The sequence below is a fragment of the Centroberyx affinis genome, unplaced genomic scaffold, assembly GCF_046629955.1.
Source record: "Centroberyx affinis isolate AG114_WGS23_722 - 3 ecotype Tasmania unplaced genomic scaffold, CSIRO-AGI_Caff_v1 ptg003324l_1, whole genome shotgun sequence".
Classification (NCBI taxonomy): domain Eukaryota; kingdom Metazoa; phylum Chordata; class Actinopteri; order Beryciformes; family Berycidae; genus Centroberyx; species Centroberyx affinis.
The window spans coordinates 235,891-254,062 of NW_027281325.1; the positions used below are offsets into that span (position 1 = coordinate 235,891).

The window sequence follows — 18,172 nt, forward strand, 5'->3', positions numbered from 1 at the left end:
TTACAGTACTGATTTTAATAATTATCGGGATTATATTGTATATCGAGATAATTTTGGCAAAGATAACTGTGCTATAAAATCTTCATATCGGCACAGGCCTATGTCCAAGCCCCCCCTTTTCCTAGTTTTTCCTGTCATAACGATTGATTGTGCTCAAAATCTCACAGTTTACTTCTCTGAAGAGCTTTACATGCCCCTCAGCTGCAGGAAGCGGTACTCTCCAATACACACCTACAGGGCCAAAGCAAAGTCCAACAGTCGAACCCAAAAAGCGATTAAGCACAATAACTTTCAACACAATAACACTTGCACTGCAGTTACATGTCTTTAAATAGCTGTGATTGACCAATTATCATACAACATTTCATTATAATCCATTTGATACTTCTTTTTTTTCCGCACACTTCCTTGTTTACGCAGCCGGTTCTTCTACCACGTTCAGGTCATACTGGAAGAAGTGCAAGAATGGGACTTTGTTGCTACAAAGAGCAAAAAGCTTCCACACGTTTTACTCATTGGAACGCCCACATCCAAAATCATTTGTATTTATGAATTTAAAAATCAACCACAAACAAACTATAACAGATACTGCTCGCTTTCTCTGAGTAGGGTTGATTGTATTAGTGTGAATATAACTGGTCGTTTCGATTTTTATTACCTTGGACTGCCTACATCAGTGGATTCCCTGCTATGTTTACCGCTTGTGTTGACACGCTTCCGCAGCTTGTGATGCCAGGTGGGAGAGCCCGTAAAATATTCCCACATATCGTACTTGTAATTTCTACTAGCAGGTTGACGTGAACGTTTTTTTCCCAGTTGGAATTTCGTAAAATCTGATATGATGTGAACGTGGCATCAGAGTGCTTGAACTTCTTCTTGCTTTTATACTTACTTTTGTACTTGTTTTTTCCCCTATCAATTCAACATTCATAGAAATAGTAAAAACTCAATGAACAAAACGTGTTTCCTGTAGCACATAATTGGCTTTTGTACAACTTGCCCGCCTTCTGTGTAAAACTGCACAAGGTCATCAAAACAAGACATCAAAAGTTAAACTAGTCTGGAGTGTGATTTTATGGTAAATTGTATGGCAAACTTAATCTGTGTGCGAATAAACAGGTATTCATAGGATTTACATTCATAAGTGTGAATTATATAAGATGATAATAGAACAATGATGTGCAGCACTACAGAACAGAGTGCTCGCTCTGGAAAAACTGTTAGTGGTGCTGTTACTCAAATCAGGTATTGCTGTACTTTTTCAGTACCAGTACTCCATGCAACACTAATACAACCTAACAAAAATGGTTGTGTGTTCTCAAAGGAGATAAATATTAGTGCTACTGGCAGCCATGGCAACCCTTAAATCTTTAACAACGATCTCATTTTGGTCATAAATGTGTTTTCTTTTTTAATATGTTCCTTATGAGGTTTTAAATGGCTGCTTTGTGCCGCTTTCCTCACAGACGGAAGGGTGCAGACATTTAAACTTGGACATGCATGTACATACACACACACACACACACACACACAGAGTGAAAACACACTCAAACACATAGGCACACACATTTATACACAGTAAAATCTCCCCTCTGATTCCAAAATGTACCCACTGTCAACAGCACAGAATTTATTTGAGTCATATGGACATCCAGACACAAACATAAGAAAGCTTATTGGTTTTGAACATTAAACATGAATGCAGCAGGGAGCTGTGGGACACACTGGGGCAGCAGAGCTGAAGAGGCTCCAGTGGCATCCGGAGTTTCTTTAGCCTGAAGTATACACTTTTAATGTTTTCCTTTGAATTTATATGAAATATTAAATAATGTCAGTGGTCCTGTCTAATTAATGTTCTGAATAACTCACAACAGAGGCCCTGCAAACTCGTCAAAAAACCTGCTAACCGTAAAGATGCATCAGTTTGGTTTCTAATAACATAAATTATTTCAATATTTTTGCTATGTATTAAACCAAATAAAGTTACAGTGCTGTGAACAAAGCAACTATATTAACAAACAGGCCACTGTAATAAAGGGAAGCCTTGCATTGCGGGCTCCAGTAAAGCCATTTCTGTTCAGTAGAATAGAAATGGAAATATTACTATGTACGCTGCCATGCACAATATTACCATGTACAGTAATATTACCAGTGTAAGTTCAAGTGTGCATAAATAATACTATAGGCTTGAAGGTCCACTCAATAGTTCAATGACCTCTAACTACAGCATCAGACTGAAGCCAAATCATTCTGTGGTAGTAGGCCTCATTGTCAGACTAGAGATTTTTCTCACTTTTTTTGGCTGTATTTTGTTTCCTAAAGCTACTATGGAAAATGTGAAAATAAAACAGTGTAATTAGCCAAACTTCCCTCTAAAACACAAAAACAAAGTGTAAGATGAACTTAACTGATCCCCAAGGGGAAATTGGATGCTCAGAATTAATGGTTTCTTAATGCTCAAGTATTCAAAGAAAATATTTAGCAGCTCTGCAGCTTACACTGGAGCCATAAATCAGATCAATACTCATGTGGAACCAAAACTAAAATTACACCCAAAAGCACCACAGAAAATCACAGAGGAAACATTTAGTTTTCCGCACATGGAGGTGAGGCGCCGACTCGCATGAGTCACAGTGAAACCTTCCCACGAACCTCCATTCATACACCTTATATTGACGCCGTTTCGATCCCTCGTGAATCTTCATCAAAAATACTTTTTGCTCTGAAGGCTGCCAGCGTTTGGATACAAATATGTGTTGCTGTGTAGGTGTGGAGCCTGTAGGTCTGATCGGCGCTGAGAGCGGAGATACAGAGCGAGGGGGTTCGAGGGCGCCAGAGTTTACTGTAGAGCTTTTTCGAGGCGTGTTTGGCCTAATTCAGCCAATCACCTGCGATGGGAGGCGACCCCTTCATAGCCCAAACGCCATATGCGCTCTCCCCTTCACCGCCGCACCCCCGCTTCCTCTGCCGTCCACGCAAGATTTCTACATAAGCACTCATCCTACAGTTTGTTTGTTTTTTATCAATGTTTTTTATTGAATTTTTAAATCATACACATTACCAGTCAGAGGTCTGGACCCACCTGATTGAGTGTTTTTCATTCTCTTTAAGCCATTCTGATCTCAAGGCTTCTGCTTAAATGCTCGAAATTTGTTTCTTAGACAAGATAAGATAAGAGATAAGATAATCCTTTATTTCCCACAACGGGGAAATTTATAGTGTTACAGCAGCAAAGGGGATAGTGCAAAAGCAAGTAAAAAAAAAAAAGGCATCAGTAAAAAGCAATATATAATAAATAAATAAATAAGTAAACAGTTATTGAAGTCACATTATTGCACATAGGGGAATACTGATATTGCACAGTTTGGTATACATTCAGTATTGCACATGAGTGAAATTGTCAGTCTTGGTATGTGTGTGGTCTACTGGGAGCAGTGTTGTGTGACAGTATTGACAAATATAAATAGTGAAGTTGATCCTATGTATGAATTTCTTTCCAAAGCCTTTGCCTTTCCATCAAGGCAAAGGGCGGCTGCTTTTGCTCTTTCTTGGTCACTGCATAATTCCATTTGTGTTATTTCATAGTTTTGATGTCTTTACTATTATTCTAAAATGTGGAAAATATTTTTTTTTTTAAATGTGGTGTGTCCAAACCCTTTTGACTGGTATTTTATATATGGACAAAAGTAAAATTATAAAACAGAGCTATCGTTCTCATATCTTAGTTATACACATACAGCATAAATGGATAAATAAATAAGAGTAAATAAATATATAAAAGTCATGCAGCAGTATAAAACACTTTCAAGTTGACTGTACATTCTCACCTTCAAGAGAATTCTAATAAAGGATTCCATATTTTTGTACAGTCCTTTGCTCTAGCTACATGTGTCAGTCTCTCTAATGCAAGACAAGATGTCCTCTCTTCTACCCATGTGTACCTAGTTTATCAGCATGAGGGATAGTTACGACCCGAGTTTGGTTGTTGCCAAATTATGCTAATGTGTCATAGCATTGCAGCCATTTTGTTTCTGATGGATTGGACACACTTGAAGGAAAACAACTGTCACTGTCGTGCATGGGTCGGTGACGTAATCTGTCTTTTATTGTGCATTTACTGAACTGTTAATCTTTACAACTTGTATTAACAGCCTAATTAAGGCATATGTTTGTGTTCCTTCATAATTGAAAAAGACGCAGTGCCCCGCAGGCTTGTTTCTAATCAACTTGTTTCTTTTCTGAAGACCAACTTTTTCAGGAGGAGTAAACGACGAACAGCACGCGAGGTACTTAATTTTTTATGGGACTGATCATTTTTTCATCCCCCTATATTCATATGCACTCATACAAACATTCTTCATCACAGTCATCGTCAAATTCATATATTCATCATTCACCTCATTAGTCTAGTTTCCACTTCAGAGCCAAATGTTACAGTGCTGCCCATGACTTACTCATCATATACTGTATTTGATATGCCATTTGGTAGGGATGGGACAAAATATCGAAATCCAATATATTTTGGCAAAAATGTGACGACACGTATGGTGGGACAGAAAAATGAATGGTGATATCGGCTCCATTTTATTCTGTTGTAGTAATCACAAATGAGCCGCTTGACAGTTTCATAAGCTCTCCATCCAAATTATATTATTGTCACTTTGTAATGACATTTTTAAATTGTTGTTTACATTCTTGCAAGCCAATGGCATCGCTAGAAAGATTTGCGTCTCAGAAATAAACATAATTCTGCACAGTCAGACATTGTTGTCATTGAACTTTTATTAATTGCATAAGCGGTTTGTCCCATCCCTACCATTTGGTGAGCGATTTCATCCAAAAGCACCTTAATATGGCGGCAGCAGTAGTCTAGAGATCAGAGAAGGGAGATTCTGACTGGAAGGTTGCTAGTCTGAATCCCAAACTGGCTGAAAAAAATCTAAGTGGAATGGGAAAGTGAATGGGAAACACACGGCTACTGAGCAGGTTCCCCCTCGAGCAAAGGCCTTTAACCCCCAGCTGCTTCAGCGGGCGCTGGCCAGCAGTAGAGGACTGTGGTTTACAGGTCAGCTCCCAGGTATGAATGTGAGGAACCGTGGGAGTGTGAAACAGGCTGCTGCTGAAAGCCGAATACATGCTCACCCAACCTTCCCTGGATCAATACAGATACAAAAATAGAAGGTGTTGGTGCCATGCTCTCCCCGATGAGCTGTACAGGGAATGGAACGCCTCACACCTTGCTCCTAAACAGCTTTTCCCTTTCTCCTCTTATTTGCATCTTGTTACCTAGAGAGAATTTTTTAAACTGGACTATAGTTATTATAAATATAGCTTTGATCTTTTTCATTGCTGTTGTTATACTGATTGATCCCTGAGGGGGCAAATTCATCCTTTCTCCTGCCCCTGGAGTTGGTAGGGATTCAGTGTTGCTCAAGGACACTTCAGCAGGCCGGACACATGGGGTCATGGGAGAACAGGATCACTGCAGAGCTGATTTTCTAATCATTAGTCCCCCTGCTTGTTATAAAGTTTGTTGAGTTGCTCCTGGTTCTGGAAAACCCGACTTCTGCCTGCAGTGTAATTGCACTTGTTAAAAGTTATCCTCACCAGCCAGAATTTGAATGGGAGTTGGTGAAATTGGATTTGAGATAGAGCTGCTCAGTCCAAACAAAACACTCAAACTCACAGTATTCTGTATTGCAATTTCCAAACTTCAAGAAGCTGTATTTATTTATTTTTTTATCAAAGGGACAGGTGACTCAGAAAGCCTTGTAAATGTTTGCAGGTGCTCTGCAGAATCCCCGGCCCACAGATCATCTCACACGTTGGAGAAAGTCTTTAATTTTATTCAAACCAAGTAAATCCTATGAGCTTCTCATTTTTCATCTTCAAATAGATGTTTTTTTTTTGTTGTTGTGCAAGTGCCGAAAACCAAAATTATGTATAAAAAGCTCTGTCCACATGAATAGCGATTCATATTTCGATTGCAATATTCAAATTAAGAATAATCACAACATGATTTTTGTCATGCAGCTCTAATTGGAGAAGGCAGCCAATCGGCATGGTGCCCCACGATTTATTAACTTGGAGTTAAGAAATTAACAGCATCTGTTATATCCACTAATGAATGGACTGTGATTCAGCCCTAGTTCATCATTATTACCAGACCAAATTCTACACCAGGATTCTTAGGCATATATTCTGGATTTTTCTTTTTTTCCAAGATTTGCTTTTTATCTACTGTATCTCGAACAGTAGATAGTTAAAAAAAAATCTTTACACAATAACAACCTTAAGTAATTTTGACAAAACCAAATGCTGATACCAATATATCTTGGGAAGGCCACTAATATCAGTCACTTATATTGGTCTGAGTTTATTAATACATACATAAGTGAGTGTGCCTGTACAGCCTAACTGGTGGGTGACAATGCAGGCAATCATCAGTGACTCGTCCACTGAGGCTGGACGTGTACCACAGGATATTGGCTAGCTAAAGGCTCAATTAGCCCACCAAGTCCCCAGAGTCGTGGGGAGGATCAAGGAGAAAGCCCCCCCATGCCAAACTGTCCGTCAAAGGATTTCCCCGATGCATAAAACTCTGCAGATTCAAGACTGAAAATCTGTGTATGCACAAAATTGAAAACATGCATATGCAGTCTTTTTCTTTTCAGACTTATAAAACCCTGCTTACGTTGTAAATCTCAATCATGGTGAAAGTGCGCTCATGCACGAGCCTAATGCCCACTGCCACAATTAACCATAAAGGGGATGTTGACACACCGCTGTTTGACCTGGTCATCATCATGGGCCAGAAAGTCTGACTCGTTCTGTCCTCAGTGTTTCATTAGCAACATCCTCCAACATCGACAAAGCCGTCATTGTATCGTTACACACACCTATTACGCACCGCTATACATTGTGAGCCACAATAGCCTGTTGATGGATCACACAATTAGCTCTAATTTATATTACCCAATATGTCCGTTATTCCCACATGTCAAACCTATTTACTTGTGCTGGAACAAATATTATACTTGTAGAAAAAAAGGATGTAAACGACACATCTATGAATGTTATTATATGCAGCTCTATTGCGAATAGGCTGCTATGGCGCGCTGAAAAGATTGAGGCACTGAATATAATGTCGGACAAATTCCCTATTTGACGCCATCCTTCTCTTTGCCGCAGTGCTGCATCACACTCCGCTCAGCTGACTGATGTGAGTCTGTGGTGTAAAGCATGTGTGGAGGTACGCACATTCTCATGGTATGCTCTTTTTTTTTGTTTTTTTTTATAAATACTCAACGATTGGCTCAACAAAACCTCCCAACCTTCTGCCTCAATCATAAGCCTGTGTTAAAGTTGCTGTGTGGCATTTTTAATCATCAATATATCGTTGTGTAATTAATTGATACCTTGATATAATTACTGCAATTAAATGAGACCGTGGTGGCGGCGATTGTTAGTCATCACACACCATCATCTCACACCAGTTGTATTGTTAGTGCTTGTATTTATTACAGCTGCTATTCTTCTCGCTGATTTGCTGGCTGTCTTGTTTTACCGTAATTATACTAATATCTCAAAATGTATGTCATTTATTGATGTTAAATTGGTACCTTTTTTTTTTTTTTTTAAATTGAGTGCTGAACAGCCTGGTGTTTCAGCCATGTGACACCTCGGCAGTGAGTTGCATGGTAAAGTGGCGTCTTATCTGATGGGTTTGACACATCTGGAGCCGGTGACCCAGCGTTTATATGGCAGCAGATTTCATCAGCTATCAAGACTCCTGCACCGTTTCAATATTCTCGGAGATAACAGAATGGTTGGCAGGCTGATAAGCACACGCACACACACACACACAGACACAGGGAAATAAACCACCTCATCTCTATTTTACTCTTTGCATGCAATCTCTCTTTCTTCTCTGTCTTTATTTATCTTGCACTCCCTTTTTGCTTTCTCTATCTTTCTGTTGCTGTCCCCATCTCTCTGTCACTCACTATCTCTTTTTCTCTCTCTCTCTCTCTCCCACTCTCTCCACCCCCCCCCCCCTCTCTGCCTCTCAAGATGCCTTGTCTCTCCCAGCCAGCCATGTCTATCTGTCCTGCAGATAAGCCCTTAATGATTTATTGACAGTGATTTGGCTTTTATTCGGAGGGCGTGTCACTGCTGTCCCAGAAAATCCTAATTACAATTGCAGTTTTTGTGATTTTCATATTACGTTTCATGGTACAGGTTCCTTGGTCCTTGCCCTCCAAAGTTGGCTTTTTGAAAATACAAGGTTTCGGTCTGACAGATGCGATATCAACCCAAGTGTTGCGTACCGTGGAGTGACCATCTGTCACACACTGATATACTGTATGGAAATAATATTGTAGACGCTGCCTCTGTTATTCGTTCCTGCAGCGCAACCTGTAGTCTATTCAACCCTTCTCCCCTGTTCTTTCTGTTCTTTCTCAGCCTTTATAGAGTTTCAAGAGCCTGTAGTCGACTCCACCAAATCAGAAGTCATGTATTTCGACAGGAGTGAATTGTGGCTCAGCTGGCTGCTTCCAAGATGGTGGAGTGGCCGTGAATTAAAGTCCGCTACCTGATTTTCAACCAGTATTTTATCTAATTGAGACAATAGAACATAAAACCCCAAATAGGATCGAGTGAATTTATTATAGCTGGTTGTAAAAAAAAAAAATGATGGGTGATTAACTCGCTAATTTGTGCTATTACCTGCAATAAATTTGCATCACTATATGTTGGATCTGCCCACTAGTACATTACCTTGCTCAGTTTAAACAGTGTCAATTTGCACCAGCTAAAATTTGAGGGCTGGAAATATATGCAAGTTTGAAATTGAACGAATACACAAACTCTCCAAGCCAAATGAATCCTGGGACTTCAAATCAGCTTTTCTCAAAAAAATATTACATTTGATAAACCATCTACTACTATCTCTGCCTGTCACTATCTTCTCTGCATCTTACCTTGTCACTAGCTCTTGATAACACACCATCTCATTCCTCATTTACTTTCTCCACACACTCCCTTTATCTCTACTCATCTCTATCTCCACTCCTCTCACACTCACACCATTCCCTCTTGATTTATTTTCTCCACACACTCCAATTATGCTTTATCACTATCGCTTATCACTGTTCATCTGTGTATCTCCACCTCTTCCTTGCTCTCTCTCTCTCTCTCTCTCTCACACACACACTGTAACACACTATCTCCTCTCATTTACGTTCTTCACACCTTCTTTTTATCTCTACCAATCTCTACCTCTCCACCTTTCTCCCTCCTCTCCTTCCCTCCTCTCTTCCTCAGATTATTTTTATAGACAGCCACTGATGAGTCACTGATGACTCCACATGTTGTGACCTTTTTCTGGTTTTAAAGTGGAGTGTATTATGGCACACACCATACCCACTCCTCTGGCCGCCCCTTCTGAGTCACAATCACTTTCTTTGAGTACAGAAAATGCCCAGGAATTTGTCTCAGTGAAATTGATGGAGGAATATATTGGCAAATCACATAGAGACATAACTGCATATAAGAAATCACATTCACTGCAGTGGGATAGTGGAGGACATACGGTAGACAGCACATACAGTAGGTTATACATGTTACTCAACATACAGTACCTTAAAGGAAAAATCCACTCAAACACTTTAAACACAGTTGAAAAACAGCTATTGGTGATGTACCTTGCACTTCGGGGTCCATTTTGTTGTTTGGTGTTGTGTTTTTCCTTATTCCTGCTCAATCGTGGACGAGGTGACGTCACCTCCAGATGTTTCCAGCAGCTCCAGTGGAGTTTGATATGAGAAAATGTTTCAGGATGTAAAACATCAGCTGTAAACGTCAGGTTTTGGTGTCAGTCCCTCAGAATCAAAAGAGCGAGGGCTTCTTTCTAGAGCCGCCATTTTGCACCGAGAGACGTTCAACACTCATACAGGGAGAAATCCATCGTAGAAGAGGAGAGAGACCAATTTCTCCACCCACAGGAGCAGGAGAGAGACCAGAATGCACTGCAGCCACATGATCGCAATCAATAGACTTGGTAGTATCACAAAGTCTCCCACTCTGCACCAATATCCTCCACTAATACTGCAACAGCCACAGCGGCCTAATCTTTCTCACATGTGGAATATTTTTTTGCATATCGTAACACAAAACCCAAATCTTTCAAACGACTGTTTGGCAGATCATGTGTTGCATTTTCAGATGGCTGAAAGCAGAACCAAATTAGAAATATAAATAAATAATATTTCTCTGAGGTGTGGAGTGACATTGCAGCAGTAGCGCAGCAAGCATGCAGTTAAACGAGGTATTTTCACATTAACATCTGTACTTTTTTAACCCATAGACTGAAGCATCCTCATCTCACTTTACATTGTTCAGGATTAATCCAGGGGGGAGAAGTAAAGGCCGAAGTGTTTCCTTTTCACACACAATCATCCTCCATTTACTCGCACCTCATCCCCGCTGTGCCACGTCATCCTGCTCATCAGCTCTCAGACTGCAGACATGGGAGAAAAATATCTGATTGTTTCAACCGGGTTAAAAATACCTGAGGAAGAGTCGATTTACCTCAGCATGGCAGAGAAAGTATTTTAAAGCGTTTACAAACGTCCTTCACTGCTCTGCTGAAAACCTGAAAGCTTGCCTCCAAAATGTTAGTGATCGGGTTTGAGAAAAACATGTTGTTTTTCTCATAGTCACCCAGGTTTGTGTTTTTGTGTAATGTTTTACAATGAAACGTTTTCTACACTCGGGTGACAATGGCTGTTGTCACGCACAAGAGAAGCTCATTCAAAAAAGAAAATTGAAGATTAATTGAGGGTTTCTGAGAGAGACAGACAATATATTTTGACTGGCGGCAGTTAGGCCTGTCAGCTCTGCTATAGCTGCTTTGGCAGGTAAATAACCACAAATTGGAGCTTGTTTTCTGCCCTCACAAATTATTTGGGCTGGTGGAATTGTAAAAGTGGAACTGACCGCCCACTTTGGCCGGTGGGCAAAAGGTTTGTGTTTTTTGTCGGGTCTACCTTGTGTTAATGACAGGCTCCGTGTCTTCATCTTGTCTAAACTCTCCTGTCATTACAAAGCTGTCTGTGGTTGTTTTTAGCTACATGCCTCCTTCCAACCTCTCTGCTTGTTGGCCTCTTACTAATCCTCTGGTACAGATGACTCAGTACACACTCAGTGTCTTAACACTTGATTTCTCTGTGTGTGTGTGTGTGTGTGTGTGTGTGTGTGTGTGTGTGTGTGTGTGTGTGTGTGTGTGTGTGTGTGTGCTCTGTTAGGAAGAGGTGGAGGCAGAGAACAGAAGGAACACCAGGACCAGACTGACGCCAAAGCTGACCCCACACCAAGAGGAGGTGATGTATACACACGCAGACACACACACACATATACAGGCACACATATGGAAGCGCATGAAAAACACACACTGGCATAGAGACGTGCACACATGTATATGCAAATGACCGCGCCCACGCATACATAGATACACATACATGAGCATGTGCTGTTATGTACACATCCATAATTCATAGTGAAAGACGTCAGGGCACCAAAAAAAAACCTATCTGCACTCTGCTACTTTTTCACATTATTGATTTTAATTCATCAAGATGCAGTGACATTTTCAAGCCACCAGATTCTTCCAGTAGGAGATCACACTGTTATCTGTTATCTGTTAGTGTGTGGGTATTCTGATTGAGGACAGTAAGTGAGCGTGGTCTGGTGATTTTAAAAAGAGCAGATGGCAGGTACAAGCGTTTACGTTTCTCCTGCATCTCTCCTGCATTAGTATTGCAGACAATTATTTCTTTAAAGACCCTATAGACAACTTTTTTGCTTTAACTTATCGTTATGAAGTAAATGATTGATTGCACAGTGTAACGGCTATAGAATAATGACACCATCAGCGTTTAGATTGGTTCCCTATAAGCCTCGCTTTCACTATGCAATTCTGTCTGCCACCGGGTACGATCTCCCGGGAGAATGAAGGCTCAATTTACGGCACAAAGGAAGTGCGTCATCCATTGCGCAACCAAAAGAGGAATAGGATAGGTTTTCCCCGGTAGCTTTTGGTGGCGGTAGCGTTAGCCATGTTGCTAACGCTACCGCTAGCAGCCAGAAAACGAACCAGGAGCTACAAGGAAGCCAGGACCAGACAGAAACAAACAAATGATCCACTGTCCGTTTGATAATCTAAACAAAGAACACGTTTTCTTGCAGTGGCCTTTCTAAAATGAGCAGCGGTGAAAGTTACTATATTGTGTTTTGATCAAGGAGTTGATAAGCAGACAGATGGTTTGTTCTGTTGCAGGGAGCTAGGCTCTAACAGAAAGAGATCCGGTTGTCTTTGCGACAGCGGCGCAAACAACAACAATACCACTTGGAGACACTAGGGGGGGACAACGGGGGGAAAGATGAAAAGTTGTCTGTATCCACTTTAATGTTACAAAACCAAACTATTACTAGGCTTGGGTGATATCCAAAATTTAATATTGCGATGCTGTCCCGCCCAAAATATAGCGACATACAATATTAGCGTTTTTTGTATTTTATTTTATTTCTTCTAAATACCCTAGAAATTTGATCTTACTATTCAAGCAAAAACAATGGCCATTTGGTGTAATTTCATTCCTGACATTTCCAGGAAATGTTTAAAAGTTTGTGTAGGGGTGGGGAGTAAATATTTGATATTGCAGAAAATATCGCGATATTCAAAATTATTGAATATCGGACCAAGCCTAACTAGTACATTAATAAAATAAATTGTAACAACATGCTGTCGAGCAGCCAGTTACCAGATCATTCCTTCTGTCTTCTGACAGCTGGAAAGACAGCAAAGCTTGATTTTTTTGAAGTTGTCGAGGCAACAGCTTTAATAATGTCAATAAATAGTCTGTTGTGTGTTTTAATTTTGTGCCGCCAATCATGTTATAGGGGTAGTTGTTAAATTTTTCAAAGGGTCAGTATCTCAGCTCAGATTGAAACTCATATTCTGTACATACCCCCCCACACACACACACGCACACACTCACACACTAACCAGTGTTCCCTGTTGTGTGTCCAGGGCTCGTCCCCGGCGGGCGGCCATGACTCCCAGACCAGCATCCGCAGCAAGAAGGAGGGAACGCTGCAGAAGATAGGAGACTTCCTGCAGAGCTCCCCCACGCTGCTCGGCACCAAAGGTTAGTGTGGAGCGGTTTCCCCCGACCAGAGCGCTCCACTGTGGCAGAGAGACAGGCTGTGGAGGCCGGTCACACCCAGCAGGTCTGGAGGGTTTTATTTGAACTCTGGTTCAGTTTGTTTGTCCAGGGGAGAACAAACCAGTCATGGCAAACAAAACCTCATTGGAATTTAGAGACACTCCCAAGAGTGAGAGTGAGAACCATCGGTCTATTCAGAGATGCACATATCTTTCATAACCAGTAATGCAGACACAAACGCTGACACACACACTCACACACCAAACACTGATGTGCTCACAGGCAGTAATATGCACACACACACACACACACACACATACAGAATATAATGTCACTGCAGTCTTATTTTGGAATGGAGCACATTCACACACCCCTAGTCATTTGCTGATAGACTGAGTAAGAGAAGCAATCATGTGATTGGCTAATGGTGTGTGTGTGTGTGTGTGTTGTGTTGTTGTTTTTACTTTCTGCCGCACCACCAATTTACCTAGAAGGGACAATAAAGAGAACTGAACTGAACTGAACCGGACTGAGCAAGCACATGGCCCAAATGGGTTTTTCTTTTTTTCTTCTTCTTCTTTTTTTTTTCTTTTTTTAATTTCACAATCTGACTCCTCGGCGTCGAAACAACACCCAGAACACAGAAGGACAAAACAGCCGAGTTCCTGCAGGAGCCATTTGAGGAAGGACAACGCAGGTTTGACAAAGTGACCGGGCAAGGGCGGCGAGTTTTAGGACACTAATGATGGCTTGGAGGAGGGAGCGAAGACAGGGAACATATTGGAATCAGCCCGAGTCATCTCACTGTTTTATCCTCAGGGAGCGGCCGCTTCGCTCGCTCAATTAATTGTCGCCCCGGGGTTCAGAGCAGGATCCTGCCGTCTGCCTCCATCTGATCCCTCTATCCCTCTCTCCCTCTATCCATCTCTCTCTCTATCCCTCTCTCTCTCTCTCTCTCTCTCTCTCTCTCTCTCTCTCTCTCTCTCTCTCTCTCTGTCTCTCTCTCCCTCTATCCCTCTCTCTCTCTCTCTGTCTCTCTCTCTCTCTCTCTGTCTCTCTCTCCCTCAATCCCTCTCTCTCTCTGTCTCTCTATCCCTCTCTCTCTCTCTCTCTGTCTCTCTCTCCCTCTATCCCTCTCTCCCTCTGTCTCTCTCTCTCTCTCTCTCTCTCTATCTCTCTCCCTCTCTCTCTCTCTCTCTCTCCCTCTCTCTCTCTTTTTTGTGTCCCTCCATTCCCGATCTCTACTTCACCTTCACCCATCTCTTTTCTCTCTCCCTTTCTCTGTCCGTCCATCCTTTCTTTCTCTATCATCACTCTCTCCATCACTCTGCCTCCATCTGATCTCTCTCTCTCCCTCTCTCTCTTTCCCTCTCTCTCTCTTTTTCGTGTCCCTCCATTCCCGATCTCTACTTCACCTTCACCCATCTCTTTTCTCTCTCCCTTTCTCTGTCCGTCTATCCTTTCTTTCTCTATCATCACTCTCTCCATCACTCTGCCTCCATCTGATCTCTCTCTCCCTCTCTCTCTTTTTCGTGTCCCTCCATTCCCGATCTCTACTTCACCTTCACCCATCTCATCTTTTCTCTCTCCCTTTCTATCCGTCCATCCTTTCTTTCTCTATCATCACTCTCTCCATCACTCTGCCTCCATCTGATCTCTCTCTCTCTCCCTCTCTCTCTCTCTTTTTTGTGTCCCTCCATTCCCGATCTCTACTTCACCTTCACCCATCTCTTTTCTCTCTCCCTTTCTCTGTCCGTCCATCCTTTCTTTCTCTATCATCACTCTCTCCATCACTCTGCCTCCACCTGATCTCTCTCTCTCCCTCTCTCTCTTTCCCTCTCTCTCTCTTTTTCGTGTCCCTCGATTCCCAATCTCTACTTCACCTTCACCCATCTCATCTTTTCTCTCTCCCTTTCTGTCCGTCCATCCTTTCTTTCTCTATCATCACTCTCTCCATCACTCTGCCTCCATCTGATCTCTCTCTCTCTCCCTCTCCCTCTCTCTCTTTTTCGTGTCCCTCCATTCCCGATCTCTACTTCACCTTCACCCATCTCATCTTTTCTCTCTCCCTTTCTCCGTCCGTCCGTCCTCTTTCTTTCTCTATCATCACTCTCATCACTCTGCCTCCATCTGATCCCTCTCCCCCCTCTCCCTCTCTCTCTCTCTCTCCCTCTCTCTCTCTTTTTCGTGTCCCTCCATTCCCGATCTCTACTTCACCTTCACCCATCTCATCTTTTCTCTCTCCCTTTCTCCATCTGTCCGTCCGTCCTCTTTCTTTCTCTATCATCACTCTCATCACTCTGCCTCCATCTGATCCCTCTCTCCCTCTATCCCTCTCTCTCCCTCTCTCTTTTTTGTGTCCCTCCATTCCCGACCTCTACTTCACCTTCACCCGTCTCGTCTTTTCGCTCTCCCTTTCTCCACCTGTCCATTCTCCATCCCCCTCTCTTTTCTCTCCTTCCTTCTCCCTCTCCCCTTTCTCACTCCATCCCCTTTTCTCTCTCTTCCCCCTCCTCCCTTCCCAATCCCTCTCTCTCCCTCACTCCATTCCTTTCCCTGCCTCCCTCTTCCTTAATCCTTCCTCCTCTTTTTCTCTCCCTATTACCCTCTCTCTCTTTTCTACCCCTCTACTCTCCCTCTCGCCCTATCTCTAGCTCAGCTTCACCTGTCTTTTCTCTCCATCCCTCTGTCCCTTTCTTTCTCCATCTCTTTTCTCTCCTTTATCCATTTTCTTCTACTGCCCTTCTCCACCACTCTCCTTCCTTCTTGCTCCCTTCACCCTCCTCCTTTCTCCCATCCTTTCCTCCTTCCTCCTCCTCCTCTCTTTCCCTTCTCTCACGCATCCTCTCTCCTTTCTATGCCTTCCTCTTCCCTTCCCTGTCTTTCCCTCGCTCCGTTTCTTTCCCTGCCTCCCTCTTCCTCAGTCCTTTCTCTTCTTTTCTTCCCCCTCATCCCTCCTTTCTTTCCTCCACCCCTCTGCTCTCTCTCTCCCATCCCCCATCTCTTGTGTTTTCTCTCTCCATCCCTCCATCCTCTTTCTTACTCCATCTCTCTCTCTCTCTTTTCTCTCCTTTATTAATTTTCTTATTCTGCCCTTCTTTCCACTCTCCCTCTCAAATTCAAATTTGCTTTATTGCCATGACAAGAGAAAATAAACCTATTTTGCCAAAGATTAGAGTAAGATTAGTAAGATTGTAACGTTGACTAATAATGAATAAACAGTAATGTGACCAATATTAACAATCATACCCCCCCTCTTTCTCTCTCTCTCTCTCTCTCTCTCTCTCTCGTGGCGGTCCCGATTTTTAATGATGTTGCCACTGTAACAAAGGCTTTTTAATTAGTTTCTTAGCAGCAGATGCAGTGTCCTGGGATTTTTTTCCCCCCTTGATTGGAGATCTATGTTTTTATACTTTTGGATATTTTACCAGCAGGGCCTATTGTTGATTAAGTTTATGCCACCCAAAATGAGACGATTGTTCTCCTCTATCTCACTCTAGTAGTATTGTTAGTTCTAGTGTTTCTCCACATTAGGACTACATTTCCCATCAGCCCTGTTGCAACATGTTGTAAGTGATTTCTCCATCTTCCTTTCCCTCCTTCCACCATCTGCTGCCAGAAACTCTTTCAGCTTTAGCTCCGTTTGCTCTGGAAGAACAGAACCTCTTCCTGTTTTGTGCCAAAAACAAATGCATCCAAGGACATACAACCTGCATTCACAAGTATTTTTTTTTTCCATTGAAAAAATATTGTCTAAAATAGTTTATCTCCCTCTGTAGCCAAGAAGATGATGAGCCTGGTGAGCGGTCGGGGTGACGGAGACGAAGCCGCCTCCTCCTCCTCGTCCCTCAGCCTGAGAGTCAAGAAGAACAAGAAGAAACTCTACCGGCCGGAGATCTCCTCCCCCATGGACATGCCCTCACACCCGGTCCGTCACTCATACACACACACACACACACACTCACACACACACACCAAAAATGCCTCAGCGACATATGCAAAATTATACACACACACCATATTTATCTCTTCCAAGAATATCCTTTATAACACTCACTCTCTCTCTCTCTCTCACACACATTCAGTAAGTCATTTCTCTCATGAATGTCCTTTACAGGCCGCCAGACACACACACACACACACACACACACACACACTTTTCTAGCCTAGATCCTAACAGTCTCCTCTCTCCTCACAGATCATCAGCAGAGAACCGGAGGAGAAGGAGAGCGACCATCTGATCATCAAGAGACGGCTTCGCTCCCGGACGGCCAAATGAAACTCCGTCTCTACTCATTTCTAATGTCCTCCTTCACATCAATTATCCACCTTATGTGCCGTTATACAAAATCTCTCCTGTGTAGCACTAACTGAGCTCTGAAGGGAAACGTTTAGCCGCTTAGAAGCAGAGCGGGAAGGGAACTTTTTTGTCTGCAGTCCCAAAATATACAAACATATTGTAAAATCCTCAATATTTTACCAGTTAACTACATTTTTAGAATAGAATATTCTCACCAGTATATGGCTGGTTAAGTGTCTGATAGAGAAGTGCCAAAATGTAATGTTTTTGGCTGGTGGATACTGTTAATTTTTTGTGATATTACAGTAGATGCAGAATTCTTTGATACTATATACTCTACATTAACTAATATAAGCACTACAAATTCTGAATGTCTTTTCTATATACTTTATAGACTGAGATGCTGATTTACTTTTTCTTACTTTTATGTGCAATTTTTTTTTACTCCAATTTATGGGCCGTACTGGATCTTATCTTTTATTGTTTGTTTGTCTCAGTTTGTGTGAAAAAGCAACAACTGTCAAAATGCTGCGTCACAGTTTTAGGTTTTCCTTGTTTGGAAAAGGCAGAGGCAGCAGAGAAATCGGTTGTTTTTTTTGTTGTTTTTTTGAGATCACATCAGATAGCTAACCAGACAGATTAT

General features: G+C 42.0%; 1 protein-coding gene across 1 annotated transcript in view; it reads left to right on the forward strand.

The window, feature by feature from the left end:
* kif20ba (kinesin family member 20Ba) overlaps positions 1-17,689 on the forward strand; it is an 81,776-nt gene extending 64,087 nt beyond the window's left edge. The window contains exons 34-38 of the mRNA XM_071538660.1: positions 4,245-4,286; positions 11,310-11,384; positions 13,094-13,211; positions 17,009-17,157; positions 17,428-17,689. Of these exons, the coding sequence (XP_071394761.1) occupies positions 4,245-4,286; positions 11,310-11,384; positions 13,094-13,211; positions 17,009-17,157; positions 17,428-17,508 (465 nt within the window). The 3' untranslated portion in view covers positions 17,509-17,689. The remainder of the gene's footprint in view (positions 1-4,244; positions 4,287-11,309; positions 11,385-13,093; positions 13,212-17,008; positions 17,158-17,427) is intronic.
* The last annotated feature ends 483 nt before the right edge of the window (positions 17,690-18,172 follow it).